The 17,395-nt window shown below is 42.3% G+C and overlaps 1 protein-coding gene across 2 annotated transcripts; it reads right to left on the reverse strand.

Annotated features, from left to right (window-relative positions):
- Positions 1-570: 570 nt before the first annotated feature.
- Positions 571-16,808, reverse strand: Gins1 (GINS complex subunit 1). 2 transcript variants are annotated; one of them, XM_070006625.1, is made up of 7 exons: positions 16,615-16,808; positions 15,140-15,204; positions 14,272-14,370; positions 13,189-13,279; positions 10,414-10,530; positions 6,452-6,526; positions 571-1,697 (listed from the first exon to the last, which is right to left on the reverse strand). In XM_070006625.1, the coding sequence occupies exons 1-7, from the start codon at positions 16,687-16,689 to the stop codon at positions 1,629-1,631; spliced, it is 591 nt and encodes a 196-aa protein (XP_069862726.1). In that variant the 5' UTR covers positions 16,690-16,808; the 3' UTR covers positions 571-1,628. The 2 variants fall into 2 exon arrangements, with proteins under 2 accessions (XP_069862726.1, XP_069862727.1); XM_070006626.1 differs by lacking the exon at positions 16,615-16,808 and adding an exon at positions 16,329-16,471.
- Positions 16,809-17,395: the final 587 nt, after the last annotated feature.

Here is a 17,395-nt window from a genome sequence, read left to right on the forward strand (position 1 = left end):
AGCTTTAACTCAGACTGATGTTCACTCAGATTTTCTGCTCATGGTTGGAAGTCTACCACTTACGTTGTGACTTCAGCCTGGCATTCTGCTGCTAATGGGAGAAGGGAGCCTTACAGACTTTTTTGCTTGGGCTGGCTTCAGATCTATGTCTGCCAGATCTATGCCTTCTGAGTAGCTAGGATCAGCCTCTACCTTTAACAATTAGAAAAAGAGCAAATGAAATACACAGTAATGGGCTAAGGTCATGACTCAAGTGAGGAATGGAGAGAGAGAAGTTATATTGATTGATTATAGTAAGTACAAAAGGATAAAGAAGTAATGACAACTGCAGAAGAAATCAAGGTTATAATAGGGGTTGGCAACAATATACTGCAGCTTGAGCCAACACATCCCTCTATAGCATTGTTTTACAGCTAGTCTGATTAGAACCACTGCATTCATTTATCTACATTTGTTTTTGTGCTACAACAGTAACAGTGAGCAGCTGTAACTGGGACTATAAAATAATGGTTGATGAATTAGAAAACAGAAAAAATGGGGAAAATCATTGAAATAAAATCTTTCACAAGATTAATCTACAAACATTTAATTAGATATATAAGGATAACAGGGAAATAACTTATTATCAAAATTAAAAGTGACATATCTACAGAGATGCAAACCTGCAGGAAAACTGCGCAAAGTTCCTTCTTCAGTCTCAATTTATTCCCTGACAAAGGATGAGACTAATGACCACTCAACAGGGCTACGAGCCAGACCAACTCCCACTGCTGTAGACAAAATCTACTGTCTTTCTTTCATTCTTGCCCAATAGCAAATGATAAACTGGTATGCAATTACACGCTACACATATAGAAATAGTTATAGACAATCATCTTTTCCCTGGAAACATGCATTTCAGAAACTCAGCCTCCTGGAGAGGAGTGAATACCACCAGAAAACAAGCAAGATACAAGGATCTGATTTCTGCTTATACAGGTGATTCCCATTATTTAAAAGAGATTCAGGCTTAAGCATGTTTATTTATATTTATAAAAGGTCACTGCCTTGGGACTAGGAAGGTGGCTCAGTGGTAGAGTGCTTGCCTCACATGCATGAGGCTCTGGGTTCAATTCCTCAACACCACATAAATAGAAAAAGCCAGAAGTGGGAAATGGCGCTGTGGCTCAAGTGGTAGAGTACTAGCCTTGAGCTGAAGAGCTGAGGGACAGTGCCCCAGCCCCGAGTTCAAGCCCCACGACCAACAAAAAAAAAAACCAGAAAGGTCACTGCCCTGACTGGGACAATGTTATGATTATAGATATTGGTTACTAGAGAAAATAGGCAGAACGGTGTGCCATCCAGAAAAACACAAGTCTTTCAGAGTTAGCAAATTATACTCCTTGCCAAGCATTTCTGGCTTTTGTTTGTTATGACTTGCAGGCAGTAGAACTCAGGGTTTAGTGAATGCTGAAAGCACTCTTTCACTGAGCTTGGTCATCTTAAAGAATATATCTAAATTTAATATCCAAAGAAGAGGTAGAGGGAGGTAGACTTCGATTGAAGCACAGACATTTCTGTGAGTTGAGTTCAGCTTCATATCTAGACAAGGCCTGGAAGTTCCTCATGTATGTTCAGCCTGGACACAGTCAAGACAGGACATGCTCCAGAACTCCTTGTCTGATCAACTGTTCACATTTCCACCGAGGCAAAAAGTGCTGAGGACAAAGGGGGAGAGTGCAGGGAGTAAGAGAAATGATTGAGATATTTTTTTAAATTGTAATTAGTCAAACTGACGGAAGGATGTTATAACTCATCTGAACAACCTATGAACTGTTTAACAAATTGATTACCCGAAAGCAGACATGTTTGGGGGCACAAAGGGGAAAGCTCATGAATGGAGGGTGAGCAAATGCAGTCATTATATTCAATGTACATTATGTAAAAATGGAACTACGTAACTTTTTTTTTTTTTGGTCGGTCCTTTGGGCACTGTCCCTCAGCTCTTCAGCTCAAGACTAGCACCCTACCACTTGAGCTACAGTGTCCCTTCTGGCTTTTTCTCCTTATGTGGTGCTGAAGAATTGAACCCAGGGCCTCATGCATGCAAGGCAAGCACTCTACCTCTGAACCACCTTCCCAGCCCAGTACTATATAACTTGATGATAGGGATGAGAGGAAGAAAATAGCGGAAAGCAATGGGGAAAGGATGACACTGATCAAGGTACATTGTACTCATAACCTGACTTACGGAATTGAAACCTCTTTGTACAACTGCTTAATAAAAAATTAGTTTGTTTCATGAGAAAGTAGATGAGAAGCCAGGCACTGGTGGCTCACATCTTTAATCCAAGCAATTCAGGAGATTCAGATATGAGGATTGTGGCTTGAAACCAGCCCTAGCAGGAAAGTCTGTGGGACTCTTTATCTCCAATTAACCAGCAAAAAGCTAGAAGAGGAGCTTGGCTCAAGTAGTAGAGCATTATGCCTTGAGGAAAAAAGAAAAAAAAAAAAAAAGCAAACACAGGGGAAATGCCCAGGCCTTGAAGTCAAGCCCCAGGATAAGCACACACACAAAAAAGGAGATGGTTATATCTTTCTGCCTCCTACAGGTAAGCAGTACAACTTCACATTTGATGGGCTTTTTTTTTTAAAAAGACAGGGTCTGCATAAGCCTCCTGAATGCTGGGATGACAGGTATGAATCACCCCATGCCTGGCTGTTTTTGCCATTATAACTAACTGAAATTGATGTCTGTTAAAGCCATACTAAATTCTGAATTTTATAATTGAATCAGTAGTTTGTAGAAGTTCAGTAGAAAAATCCTAAATTTCAGTAGGTATTTTCTTTTCTCTTTTTTTTGTCAGCCATGGGGCCTGAACTCTGGACCTGGGCACTGTCCCTCAGCTCTTCAGCTCAAGGCTAGTACTCTACCACTTGAGCCACAGTGCCACTTCCGGCTTTTTCTGCTTATGTGGTGCTGAGGAATCGAACCCAGGGCCTTATGCATACAAGGCAAGCACTCTACCACTGAGTCATTTTTAATTCATGCACAGAAAAAAAACAGGAAGGTATAATTTGGAACACTGGATTATAAGTGGTACAGAAGCCCATTAAGAAGACCAATAGCAAAGAGTATTTTCTCACTAGATGCTGGTGGCTCATGCCTGTAATTATAGCTACTAGAGATACTGAGATATGAGGATTGAGACTCAAAGGCAACCCAAGAGGAAAAATCTGAGACACTATCTCCCATTAACCAGGTAAAGGCCAGAAGTGGGAATGTGGCTCAAGTGGTACATTATCAGCCAAGTGAAACCAAGCACTGGTGGCACCTGATCAAAAAAGCCAAGCAAAGCCTGGTGCTGGTGACTCACACCTGTAATCCTATCTACTCAGGAGGCAGAGATCCAAGGACCATAGTTCAAAGTCATCCTGGGCAGGAAAGTCTGTGAGCTTCTTACCTCTAGTTAACCACCAAAAAATTGGAAGTGGCCCTGGGGTTCAAAGAGGTAGAGCATAACCTTGAGCAAAAAAAGCTCAGGGATAGTGCCCAGGTCCTGAGTTCAGGCTTCAGAACAGGGGAAGAGGGGGAGAGAAGGAGGAGGGGGGGAGGGGAGAGAGAGAGAATAGATTTCTCCATCAGCTGTTTACATTATGTGGATCTATACCACAGATTTATAGTCATTTTTAGATAAGGTTGGTTGTGTATCTTTAGAACCCTTAGTAAGTTAAAAAAGTTGATATAATTGACAGTAAGTTTTATTTTAATGTCTCCATTCAAGTGCTGAAGGTAAGTGACTGAGACAAGGTGGAAAACATCACAGAAAGGAAGGACATGGAAGGCTCAGGCACCACTGACTCAACATATAGTGGTCACATCAGCCATAAAGTGTCAGGAAAATAAACCATAGAATAGTATTTGGGATGAAATGATGTTTCCACATACCCTGCTTTCTAGGACAATTTTACTCTTATGGGCTGTGCTTTTGCCATATATACATGATATAACACACACACACACACACACACACACACACACACACACACACACACACACACACACACACACACACACACACACACACACACACACACACACACACACACACACACACACACACACACACACACACACACACACACACACACACACACACACACACACACACACACCATTAACTGATAGTCTGTATTTGATTCATAGTGCCTGACATCTAAGAGGCTATATGGGCTTACAGACTTACCTCAGAACCAAAATGATAGGCAAAGAAAGAATGGTTTTGATGTATTTTGTTTCTCCTGTAATGTAATTTCAGTATATGGTATAGGATAAAAGTAAATGTAGCTGGGGCTGGGAAGGTGGCTCAGTGGTAGAGTGCTTGCCTTGCATGCCTGAGGCCTTGGGTTTGATTCCTCAGCACCACATAAGCAAAAAGAAAAAAGCCAGAAGTGGTGCTGTGGCTCAAGTGGTAGAGCGCTAACCTTCAGCTGAAGAGCTCAGGGACAGTGCCCAGGCCCAGAGTTCAGGCCCCACGACTGGACCCCCCAATCCCCCCCCCAAAAAAGTAAATGTAGCTAATGTGATTCACAAAGATCAAGTGGTGCCAGACGCTGGTGGCTCACGCCTGTAATCCTAGCTACTTAGGAGGCTGAGATCTGAGGATTGCGGTTCAAAGCCAGCCCAGGAAGGAAAGACAGACTCCTATCTCCAATAAACCACCAGAAAACTGGAAGTGGCGCTGTAGCTCAAGTGGTAGAGTGCTTGCCTTGAGCTGAAGAGCTGAGGGACAGCGCCCAGGCCCAGGGTTCAAGCCCCACGACCGACCAAAAAAAAAAAAAAAAAAAGACCAAGTGGTAACTTTAAAATTTCCATCTTTCTCTATTAAATTGTTTTATGTCTTAGCTATATAGAAATTCTTTTTCTTGGTACCAGAATTATAACTTATACTTGTTCCCCTGGTGTGCTACCACTTAAGCCAGACCAACAGTCCTTTGCTTTGGTCAGTACTGTGGCTTGGACTCAAGGCCTTATGCTCTTGCTTGGCTGTTTTGCTCATGGACGATGCTCTACCACTTGTGCCATGCCTCAGCTTCTGTCTTTTTGCAGGTTAACTGGCACTAAAAGTCTTGGATAGTTTTCTGTTTGGTCTGGCTCCAAGCCTCAATTCTCAAGATTTCAGCCTCCTAAGAAGGTTGGATATAGAAGACCTGTTTTTTGTTGCTTAAGTGGAGTCTCTTGGACTTCTGCTTGGGCTAGCTTTGAACTATAATCTTCAGCCTTCTGAGTAGCTAAGATTATAGATGTGAGTGACTGGTACCCTGCAGATGCTTAGAAAATTTTAATCTATATCATTATTGCTTGCATTAAAATGAAGTATAAGATAAAAATAAAAATGATTGCTTAAGAATTTTTTTTTTTTTTGCCAGTCCTGGGGCTTGAACTCTGGGCCTGGGTGCTGTTCCTGAGCCTCTTTGTGCTCAAGGCTAGCTAGTGCCTACCATTTGAGCCACAATGCCACTTCTGGCTTTTTCTTTTTTGGGTCCGGTCGTGAGGCCTGAACTCTGGGCCTGGGCGCTGTCCCTCAGCTCTTCAGCTCAAGGCTAGCACTCTACCACTTGAGCCACAGCGCCACTTCTAGCTTTTTTCTTTTTGCTTATGTGGTGCTGAGGAATCGAACCCAAGGCCTCAGGCATGCAAGGCAAGCGCTCTACCACTGAGCCACCTTCCCAGCCCCACTTCTGGCTTTTTCTGAGTAGTTGATTGGAGATAAAGAGTCTCACAGACTTTCCTGCTTGGGCTGGTTTTGATCCATGATCAGATCTCAGCCTCCTAAGTAGCTAGGATTACAAGTGTGAGCCACTGGTGCCTGGCTTGCTTAGGAACTTTTTTTTTTTTTCTTCCCCCGGTCATGGGGCTTGAACTCTGGGCTTGGGCTCTGTCCCTGCGCTCTTCAGCTCAAGGCCAGCGTTCTACCACTTGAGCCACAGCACCACTTCTGGTTTTCTAGTGGTTTTGTTGGAGATAAGAGTCTCACAGACTTTTCTGCCCAGGCTGGCTTTGAACTGTGATCCTCAGATCTCAGCCTTCTCAGTAGCTAGGATTACAGGTGTGAGCCACTGGCACCCAGCTTTGCTTAGGAACTTTAAAAAAAATTATAATTCAAAAACAGGAGCTAAACCCATCACTTTAAAAGAGAAATAATGATTTACCACTTTACTGGATTAAAAAAAATTTCCTTGGAAATGTTTGGTACAAGCAATGTCCTACTTAATTAACCACTTTGTACTATATCAAACATGTTTCAAGTATTCATATTTAGAAAAAGAACAGAAAGGGGCAGAAAGGAGCTTCTTATACTAAATATAATGCCTAAGATATACATCACAAGATGGTACTTAGTTTGCTACTGATTCCAACAATTCTACATTCAATGCTTTTTATAAATTTAAAGTATCTGATGATAAATACCTGGCTATTTTTTTTTAATAGGACTGAAGTGCCATCATCCACTTCGAATTCTCCATAGTCTTTTAGACACCGCACCTGAAAAGCAAAGATGATACTTAATAAATTTCTTTAAGTTACCATTTATTTAAAATAGTGTATATTAATTGTGCAAAGGTGTTTCTCTGTGGTATTTTATACATGTGTATATTGTACTATGATTTGATTAACCTCTATTCTTTTACTGCTCTCCCCTCAAATTTTAGTTTTTAGTCGGTTTCATTGTTATATTCATACACAGATACAATGTACTTCAATATTACTCATCCACCACATTTTCTTTCCCTCTTTCCCTGCTTAGTCCCTCCAAACATTTACATTCATTTACATTTACACTCATTTTATGTATGTGTTTGTGTATATAAAATATGAAGTCTAAGCTGGGAGCCAGAGGCTCATGCCTGTAATCATAGCTATTCAGAAGAATGAGATCTGAGGATGGCAGTTCCAAGCCAATCTGGGCAGGAAAGCCCATGAGACTCTTATCTCTAACTAACTACCAAAACCCAGAAATGGAGCTGTGGCTCAAAGGTAGAGAACTAACCTTAAGCATAAAAATTCAAGTACAAGACCCAGGTATGTGACATTTATCTTTCTGAATCTTGTCTTATTTCACTTAACATAATCTACTTTTAGCCAACAATTATACTATATATACCACATTTTCTCTGCTCCAAGGCTAATACATTTCTCTTCTTTTTCTTTTTTTTTTTTTGAGACAGGGTCTGCTCTTTGCCCAGGTAAGTTCTGAACTCCTGGGCTGAAGTTATTCTTCCACTCAACCTCCTGAGTAGTGGAGCCACCATGCCTGGCTTAAGTTATTTAATATGTAAAAACCCAAAAGGAAACGGGATTTCCTGAATATCTACACATTAAAAGTGCTATAATTCGGGATTAAGAAGGTAGCTCAGTGGTAGAGTGCTTGCTTTGCATGCATGAGGCCATGGGTTCGATTCCTCAGTACCACATAAGCAGAAAAAGCCAGAAGTGGCATTGTGGTTCAAGTGGTAGAATGCTAACCTTGAGCTGAAGAGCTGAGGGACAGCACCCAGACACAGAGTTCAGGCCCCACGACTGACAAAAAAAAAAAAAAAAAAAAAAAAGTACTATAATTCCCACATTCTAGGGAAATAGTTTTATATGAAACACCAGAAATCTACTTCCTTTCCTAGACAATAATTGCACTGGCAAATTCTGTGTAAGTATTTTGGAATTCAGTAGTCTCCTGAAGCTTCTAACTTCCAGGGGAAGGTTCACAGGGTAAACAGAGATTCATTTGGTAAATTTTAACTTTTAGCACAGTAGCAGTGACCATTCTACCTCCTCCTTTTTCTTTTTCTCCCTCTTAAAAGGCAACATGACAAGCTAAGATAGTCAAAAGCAATTGCATATACAAAAGAAAAAAAATAAAGTACCATGTATGTTGAAAGAGAAATAGAGATAATAATATAAAGAAACAAGCTGAGGGCTGGGAAGGTGGCTCAGTGGTAGAGTGCTTGCCTTGCATGCATGAGGCCCTGGGTTCGATTCCTCAGCACCACATAAGCAAAAAGAAAAAAGCCAGAAGTGGCGCTGTGGCTCAAGTGGTAGAGCGCTAGCCTTGAGCTGAAGAGCTAAGGGACAGTGCCCAGACCCAGAGTTCAGGCCCCATGACCGGACCCAAAAAAAAAAAAAAAGAAACAAGCTGAAATTTTTCTAAATTTGATTAAAGACAGGAATATAAACACTGAAGGTAAAAAAATTTCAGGTAGGGGCTGGGAAGGTGGCTCTGTGGTAGTGCTTGCCTTGCATGCATAAGGTCCTGGGTTCGATTCCTCAGCACCACATAAGCAGAAAAAGCCAGAAGTGGCCCTGTGGCTCAAGTGGTAGACCTGAGGGACAGCACCCAGGCCTAGAGTTCAGGCCCCACAACCAACAAAAAAAAAATCTGTAAGTAGAGCTGTGGCTCAAGTAGTAGAGCACTAGTCTAGCTGAGCAAAAGAAGCTCAGGGACAATGCTCACTCAGGCCCTGAGTTCAGTTCCCAGGACTGTCACCAAAAAAAACCAAAAACAAAAAAAAAAACAAGATTCAGAAAAAATTAAGATGTTTCAGCTGTTTTAAGATAGATAAAAGCTAATAATATTTTATTAATCACTAGACTTGTCCTGCAAGAAATGCTAATTTGAGCTAGGTGCTGGGGGCTCACACCAGTAATGCTAGTTACTTAGGAGTCTGAGATCTGAGGATCAAGGTTCAAAGCCAGCCTGGGCAGGAAAGTCCCTGTGAGACTCTTATCTCCAATTAACCACTCAAAAACCAGGAGTGGCACTGTGGCTCAAGTGGTAGAGGGCTAGCCTTGAACTGAGGAGCTAAAGAACAGCGCCCAGGCCTAGAGTTCAAGGCCCATGATCGATAAAAAAAAAAAAAGGAAGAAAGAAATACTAGTTTGAGGCTAACTTGGGCTATCTAGTAAGCAACAAAACAAAATCAAAAACCTCAATGACTCAGAAGAAATCACAAGAGAAGTATATGTACTAGAGAATGACTTGAAAATATCATCAAAATTCGTGGGATATAGTAAAACCAGTGCTAAGGGCAAAATATATAAGTTATAAATACCCTTCTTTTCTGAGACAAGAGTCTACCTATGCAGTCCAGCCTAGCTTGGAACTCACTTTACAGCCCTGGCTGGCCTTGAACTTGAAATCTTCCTGGTTCAGCTAGAGTGCTGGGATTACAGGGGTGCCCACCATGTTTGGTTTAAGAACAAGAAAAATGGAAGTGGCGCTGTAGCTCAAGTGGTAGAGCGCTCACATTGAGCTGAAGAGCTGAGGGACAGCGCCCAGGCCCAGAGTTCAAGCCCTACGACCAACAAAACAAAAAAACAAAAAAAAAAAAGAAAAATGTCTTAAATAAGTATAACTTGGAATAATATTGAAATAAAATAGAGAGTATAGAGATAATTACAAAATCAGTTTAACAGTTGGTTCTTGGTTCTTTGAAATGGTCAATAAAATTTACAAACCCCTAGCTAAATTGACTTCGGGAGGGGGGAGGAAACAGGGCACTGGTGGCTCAGGCCTGTAATCCTAGCTACTCAGGAGGCTAGGTCTGGGATCACAGTTCAAAGCCCCAGCCCAGGCAGGAAGGTCTATAAAACTCTTTATCTCCAATTAACCACCAAAAGCTGGAAGTAGAGCTGTGGTTCAAATGGTAGAACACTAGCCTTGAGTAAAAAAGCTAAGGGACAATGGTCAGGCCCCAAGTTTAAGCCCCAGTACTGGTGCACAGACAGACAGACAGAAAGACAGATAGACACACAATTTGCATTTAACATGCAGCTTAGCAACACAGTACAATGTAGACCACCAGTTGTTTATCTCTGTGACTGGATTTTGACTGGAAGCTGTGACTCGCCATCCCTGCTTAGTATCACAAGAGAGAATTATATTACTATGCAAGAAAAAAATTAAAATCCAAATTTCAAGCTGGGCATGGTAGCTCAAGCCTGTAATCCAAAGATGACAGTTTGAGAGGCCAGCCTGGGGCAAAAAGTAGTTTGTGAGATTCCATCTCAACTAATGGCTGGGTGTAGTGGCATATACCTGTTAGCCCAGCTACAGGGAAATGAACATTGGCTAGACACAATACTCATGCTTGTCATCCAGTGACAAAGGCAAGAACAAGCAGGAGGATTGTAGACCAAGCTGTCTTGGGCATAAAGACCCTAGCTCAAAAATAAGCAATGCATAAAGGGGGCTGGAGCTGGAGCTCAAGTGTTCAAATGCCTGAGAGCCAGTGAGGCCCCAGGGATTGGACTGAGTTAACAGGAACAAATACAGATTCACATGTGCTCCTCCTCTTTGATAAATGTTAGAACAACGTTCATATGAAAGCAGATATAGATACTTCAATATAGGCTTTTCAGAGGTTTCATATCCATACTTCAATATATAGGCTTTTCGGAGGTTTCATATCCTGTGTGATATCCAAACCTTCATTTCCTCCCAGTGACCTCATGTAAGTAGCAAGGATCTTTTTATAATGATTGAACCACTCCATCTGCAAAAAAGATAGTCATAGTTATAAGAGAGCTCCCATCTTTTCAAAACCAGAAGCACATCTCAATGTGAATCATTATTGTGACCACTGTTCATTTGTATTACAAATATTGTTAATTGCTTCTTCATATCCAAGCACTGTTTTGAGTTCTTGGATGGATCATGCAACAAATGAAAAAAGGCTTCTGTTCTCACAAAGCTACCATTCCAGCGTACGTCATCAAAAACGTAAGGAATATAGCCCAGAAACAAGATTACAAAAAGACACTACTGCTGGGCACCAGTGGCTCAAGCCTATAATCCTAGCTACTCAGGAGGTTGAGATCTGAGGATTGTGGTTCAAAGCCAGCCTGGGCAGGAAAGTCCCTGTGAGACTTTTTTTTTTTTTTTAAATTGTGAAAATACTGTACAGAGGGGTTACAATTACATGGGCAAAGTAATGAGCACATTTCTTTTTTTTTTAATTTAATTTAATTTTATTTGTGAACATACTGTAAAGAGGAGTTACAATTACATGGGCAGGATAATGCGTACATTTCTTACCAAGCATTGCAGCCTCATCCTTTGTTTACCCTTCACATCCCTTCCCAGCCTACCCCTCCCCCTGAGCACATTTCTTATCAAGCATTGTTGCCTCCTCCTTTGTTTCTCCTTCCCATCCCCTCCCCCCTCCTCCCCATGACACTCTTATCTCCAATAAACCACCAGAAAATCAGAAGTGGTGCTGTGGCTCAAGTGGTAGAGCACTAGCCTTGAGCTGAAGAGCTCAGGGACAGTGCTCCAGCCCAAAGTTCAAGCCCAAGACCAACCCCCCCCCCAAAAAAAAAGGACACTACTTCAGAATTATAAAATGCTCTTTCTGAAAACCAAGCTATTTTTGAGAAAACAATCCACTGTCCATCAATTGATGAATGCACAGATGTATATCTATACAATGGAACAATATTTGGCCACAGACAGATAATATTCTGGTTTATGATAATATGGATCAACCTTGAAAATTTATGTTAATTTTGAAAGAAGGGCAGGCTACATGTTACAAGATTTTACTCTCATGAAAACCCATAATAATCAACTGTATAAAGAAAGTAGATCAATGATTTCCAGGGGTACAAAAGGAGACTCTGAAGAACTGACAAATGATATGGGGCTTCTTTTTAGGGTACAGAAAATGTTCTGGAATAAGATGATGATAATGGAAGCACAACTGTGTGAATATAGTGAAATCCACTGCATTGTATACTTTAAAATGGCAAACTTTATGGAATGTGAATTTTATGTTAGTACAGTAAATCTGACTTTTGGGGTTTTTTGTAGTGCTGGGGATTATGTTAAGCATTCACTTTGCCACTGAGCTACTCCTCTAATCCCCAGTTATTAGTGTTTTTTTAGACTGTTGAGAGAAATGAAAGACCTACATATATAGCCATAACATTCACAGATTACATGATTCAATATAATGTCAAATGACTTATAGATTCAATTCAATCTCAAAAAAATTGCAATTAAAAAAACAGAACTTGAGTGTAAAATTTGCATGAAAGTGTAAAGGACCAAAAATAGTCAAAACTTTTGAAAAAGACGATCAAGATGGGAATATCTTCTTAACATATGATAAAGTTACAGTAATGACAACAGTACAATTACTTTTTTTCGATTTTATTTTATTTTTTGCCAGTCCTGGGCTTGAACTCTGGGCCTGAGCATTGTCCCTCAGCTCTTCAGCTCAAGGCAAACACTCTACCACTTGAGCCACAACACCACTTCCAGCTTTTTCTGTTTATGTGGTGCTGAGGAATCGAACCCAGGGCCTCATGCATGCAAGGCAAGCACTCTACCACTGAGCCACCTTCCCAGCCCCAAACAACAGTACAATTGCTATAGACAGATAATTAAACAAACAGAAAAGACAGTACCTCCATCCCAAATCCACCAATGAATGGACAGTCAATTTATGATCAAGGTGGCACCATGCCTGGGTCAGGCAGAAAAAGAAGGACTGGCTCATCCCAATCCTAATATTTAAGGTGAAACTGGACACCAGGTCTATGTCCTTAAATACTGGACTAGTCCTATGTCTCAATGACTAGAAAAAATCAAGAGTTTCATTATCAATATGAAACTATAATGTTGATTAGTGTATATATGCAAATGTAGGCTTTATACACATATAGAAGCAAATATATATGTGTATACATAATGCCAGTTTCTTTATGTCAGTGATAGATTAATGATAATATATGGGATTCTATTTTATTAATAAGAGAATTTGGGCTGGGAAGGTGGCTCAGTGGTAAAGTGCTTGCCTTGCATGTATGAGGCTCTGGGTTTGATTCCTCAGCACAACATAAGCAGAAATAACTGGAAGTGGCGCTGTGGCTCAAGTGGTAGAGCACTAGCCATGAGCTGAAGAGCTGAGGGACAGCGCCCCAGGCCCAGAGTTCAGGCCCCATGACCGACAAAACAAAACAAAACAAAAAAGAGAATTTTCCACAAAGCACTAAGAACCATTCATGACTACATGCTTCTTATCACAGTGCACACAAAATAAATGAATGCTACAAAATTCTGAAGAACAGATGTTAAAAAAAAGAAAAACACCAATTGAAAACAATGTCATGCTCAGCATTCTCATAAACTTGACCTGTTGTTAACTTACTTCTTCAGCAGACATGTGAAATCGTAAAGCATTTGGTAAGATGCTACCATATTCCCACCTGAGAGCTCTAATCCGAAGCAACCGGTCGTACCTAGGACATGAGAAGGGATAAGAGGGGGATCAGAAGTCTTTCTTTGTTCCTTTTTTTTTTTTGGTTGGAACTTTATTTGGCTAATAAAAACAAACCAACTCTAAGATATCTTTAGAACCATAGAAGAAGAGTTCTAGGGATGGGATGATGCTCTGAAGGCACTGCTCAGTTCTCCAGGTGTTGAAAATACACAATGGTTATGAAGCCCCAAAAGGTCTTTATTTCTTGGAGAAATAAGAAAAATATTAAAGGAAGGCTGGGAAGGTGGCTCAGTGGTAGAGTGCTTGCCTCGCATGCATGAGACCCTGGGTTTGATTCCTCAGCACCACATAAACAGAAAAAGCTGGAAGTGGTATTGTGGCTCAAGTGGTAGAATGCTCGCCTTGAGCTGAAGAGCTCAGGGACAGTGCCCAGGCCCAGAGTTCAAGCCCCATGACAGACAAAAAAGAAAAAAGAAAAATATTAAAGGAACTAAAACAATCCATCATTAAAAAGCAAAATATGAACAGATATGGCAAAACATCAAAAGGCCTAAGGGGGGTATGATAACTCCATGAGGTTCATATTCTTTCTCCTTTCTTTCTGTTGTTCTTTTTGGTGCCAGGCCTGGGGCTTGAACTCAGGGACTAGGCATTATCATTGAGGGTTTTTGTGTTTTGTTTTTCTCAAGACTAGTGCTCTATCACTTGAGCCACAGTGCCACTTCTGGTTTTTTGGTGGTTAAAGATAAAAAGTCTCACTGTCCAGGCTGGCTTTGAACCATGATCCTCAGATTTCAGTAGCTAGGAGGTAGGTAAGCATGAGATACCAACACTCAGCTCATAAGAAAAGTTTTAAGAAGAGGAAAAAAAAATTGGAATGCTTAGAAAGAGAGAGACAAATCTTAGATTTTCTGCTATCCATTTGATACAGTTACCTGGGAAATCAAATGACATAAAAAACTATCCTGGGTTTCCTGCCCTGCCATACCATGAAGAAGCTGAGAAACTTACAAATAGGCTACAGTGCAGCGCCGATTTCTTAATAAAGAACAATGACGAAATTTGATGGTTGGTATCAGATCACCTCTTCCACCTGACTTTGTTTCATTCCTGGTAAAAGTATTTAGAGCAAAAAATAAATATGTATACTCCAGTCTAAGTGAAAAGTTCAAAGCCAACAAGTATCAATTTATGTGTTTGTTTTTGTCCATTTATGATTAGCAGCAGTTAACTGAAGTGAAGAGCAACTATCTTCACATTGGTGCTTTTTGTTTTGGTCAGTCATGGGGCTTGAAATCTGGGCCTGGGCACTGTCTTCAGCTATTTAGCTGAAGACAAAGCGCTCTACCACTTGAGCCACAGTGCCACTTCTGGTTTTCTGGAGATAAAGAGTCTCACAGACTTTTCTGCCCAGGCTGGCTTGGAACCGTGATCCTCAGATCTCAGCCTCCTCAGTAACTAGGATTACAGGTGTGAGCCATCAGTGCTTTAAGAAGTCACAAGTGAAATAACAAGCTGGGCACTAGTGGCTCACGCTTCAAAGCCAGCCCAGGCAAGAAAGTTCATGAGACTCTTATCTCGAATTAACCACCAAAAAGCCAGAAGTGGAGCTGTGTGTGGCTCAAGTGGTAGAGTGCTAGCTTTGAGCACAAAAGCTCAGGAACAGCACCAGGGGAACACTCCTCTTCACCACCACCCCCAGAGTGAAATAACTTGCCTAAGACTTATCTATTAATGTGGCCCTAATCTTTTCATTTTTATAATCAGTATGATAAAGTTATAATTTTTTAAAAATCCCCTAAAAATGGATGCATGCTTATCTGATTTCAACATCTTATTTCTTAGGTTGTTTTGAAATATCAGTGTTATCAAAACTTACACATCAGACTGGTTTTGTTCATATAATGCTTTCATCTCTTCTAGAACTTGTCTGATTCCATCCTCCTAAAAAACATAATCCGAAAACTGATATTGAGACACATGCATTTTCCCCTGTCAATTCCATGGCAACTTGATTTACCTTGTTAAAAAAAAAAAAAGCCATAGCCCTTTCATACTACTACAATGGCTATATGTATTAGTGAGGAATGTAAAATGGTACAGCCTGTGGAAAACAATTCTATAGTTCCTCACAAAGTTAAAACACATAATTACCATATGATCCAGTAATTCCTCTCCTAGGTTTATATCCAATTCCATTCCTAGGCATATGTTTTGTGTGTAAATATAAGTTCACAAAAAACTTTGCATACATGTTCTTAGTAACATTATTCATATAACCTAAAAGGATTTAGAGTGTACTTGGGTCCTAGGTTTGCTTCTTATTTTCTATGACATCTTAGTAAGACAAGCTCTCCAAGCCTGTGCATATATGGCTGGAAAAATGGAAACGTGAAAACCTCAAGGGTTTATTATGACGATAAAAGATGAAGCAGGTCAACTGCATGTCACCCTGGGCGGAGTAATAGTAACAGAAAAATCAGAATAATCTTATTTGTAAAGTGGAAGTCGCAACCCTAGTAGAAATTAACAGCAAACATTATTTTTACACCACGTCAGACGTTCAGGCCCCCTCACTTCAATCACTGTAGCGTTGAGCGTTGATGTAAGATCATTATCACATCAGTTTTTGCATTTGAGACAATCGACCAGACCAAGGTCTGAAAGCCAGAATCCCAGGCTGGTTCCGAAATTTTTCATTCCCTCCTTTCTTTTGCAGGGCGCTGTCCCCTCAAGGCTAGCGCTTTACCACTTTGCGCCACAGTCCCACTTCCGATTTTCTGGTCGCTAATTGGAGATTGGAGTCTCGCTGACTTTCCTGTCCGGGCTGGCTTTGAACCTGATCCTCCGATCTCAGCTTCCTGAATAGCTAGGATTACAGGCGTGAGCTACCGGCGCCTGGCTCGCGGGTCCGCTTTTAATCACCTCACATCGATGCCGGGGGGGAGGGGGGGCAGCGCGGAGGGGAGCATCAAGTGCTAGATTGCTCTAAAGCAATGGGTGAGTCTGCCTAACGGGAACGCCGAACCGTACCAGGAAGGGTCTCCGACTCAGAGGAAGGAACTCACCGGGCTGCTGGGTCGCGTCAACCGGAGTTCAGTATTTGGTTTCATCCCTCCCGCCCGGGGAGCGGCCTAGGCGGGGACGTGAAGCCCCCGCGGTGAGCTGCCCAGACCCACAAGGAAGTGCTGGGGGGCAGGGGCTGCCCCGGCCCCGGCCCCAGCCCCCGGCCCCAGCCCCCGGCCCCCGCGCCGCTCCCGGCCCCCGGCTGGCCCCGCCCCGCCCGCCCGCCGCGCTGCCCCCGGCCCCGCCCCGCCCGCCCGCCGCGCCGCTCCCGGCCCCGCGCCTCCTCACGTTGAAAGCCGGCAGCTGCCCCTCAGGCGCGCGGTGCAGCTCGCGGACCAGCTCCATGGCTTTTTCGCCGAACATGGTGGACGCGCCCTGGTGGCCTCGTCCAGTCAACCGCCGCGTCTCAGGACAAACGGCCGTGGGCTCCGGCAGCCAGCCTCACCCTGCTCGTTCGGCGTCCCACTCCTCGCTGCTGGCTTTGGCGCCAAAACAAGATCAGCCAATCGCAGCATGCTGCCGGGGCTCTCGGCTACGGTGGCGGAGAAGGGGCGTTTTTGTACAGCCTCAAGGAGTCAGCGACTCAAGGTGTCCGTGACGTGGGTCTGACCCCCTAAGACAAGTGAAAAAATGTTTTTCATGCTCCTAGGGAGATAACCAGGCGACTCAGCGCAGCAGAGATAAATGCATGCCCTCAGCTTCCTTTTTACTTTTTCCCATTTGATTCAATTTACAAGGAGCACCCTGAAGAGGAAAGGCTAGAAACCAGAAAGGTAGAAAGAAACTCCTTATGACATAAACTTCCCTTTCGCAGTGTGGGTATTTAGTTACTAAAGTGAAACCATCTCTATTGGGTACCTCCTGTGTGTAAGTGAAACTGGCCCTCACTCCTGGGATTCAACATGTCAGGTCCAGCCACTTGTCCCAGCATGCCAAATAGAAAGAGGGATGGTAGGCTAAGAATGGAGGCTTATTAGGAAGTCCCAGTGCCACGTGAAGCGGGCTTTAGCCAATCTTCCAGTTCAGATATTAGCAGTTGGTTAAATAGAAAAGGAGTTGAGCCAGAGGT

This window comes from Dipodomys merriami, unplaced genomic scaffold (genome assembly GCF_024711535.1).
Source record: "Dipodomys merriami isolate MVZ:Mamm:240054 unplaced genomic scaffold, mDipMer1.0.p SCAF_7, whole genome shotgun sequence".
Lineage (NCBI taxonomy): Eukaryota > Metazoa > Chordata > Mammalia > Rodentia > Heteromyidae > Dipodomys > Dipodomys merriami.

What these genes read in the sequence shown, in the direction of transcription:
- Gins1 (XM_070006625.1), bottom strand. Translation starts at nt 16,689, where the DNA reads ATGTTCGGCGAAAAAGCCATGGAGCTGGTCCGCGAGCTGCACCGCGCG. An exon ending in GGCAGCTGCCGGCTTTCAAC is followed by an intron (nt 15,205 to 16,614) that starts GTGAGGAGGCGC and finishes TATGTTTTTTAG; the next exon opens with GAGGATGGAATCAGACAAGT. An exon ending in CGCTGCACTGTAGCCTATTT is followed by an intron (nt 13,280 to 14,271) that starts GTAAGTTTCTCA and finishes CTCATGTCCTAG; the next exon opens with GTACGACCGGTTGCTTCGGA.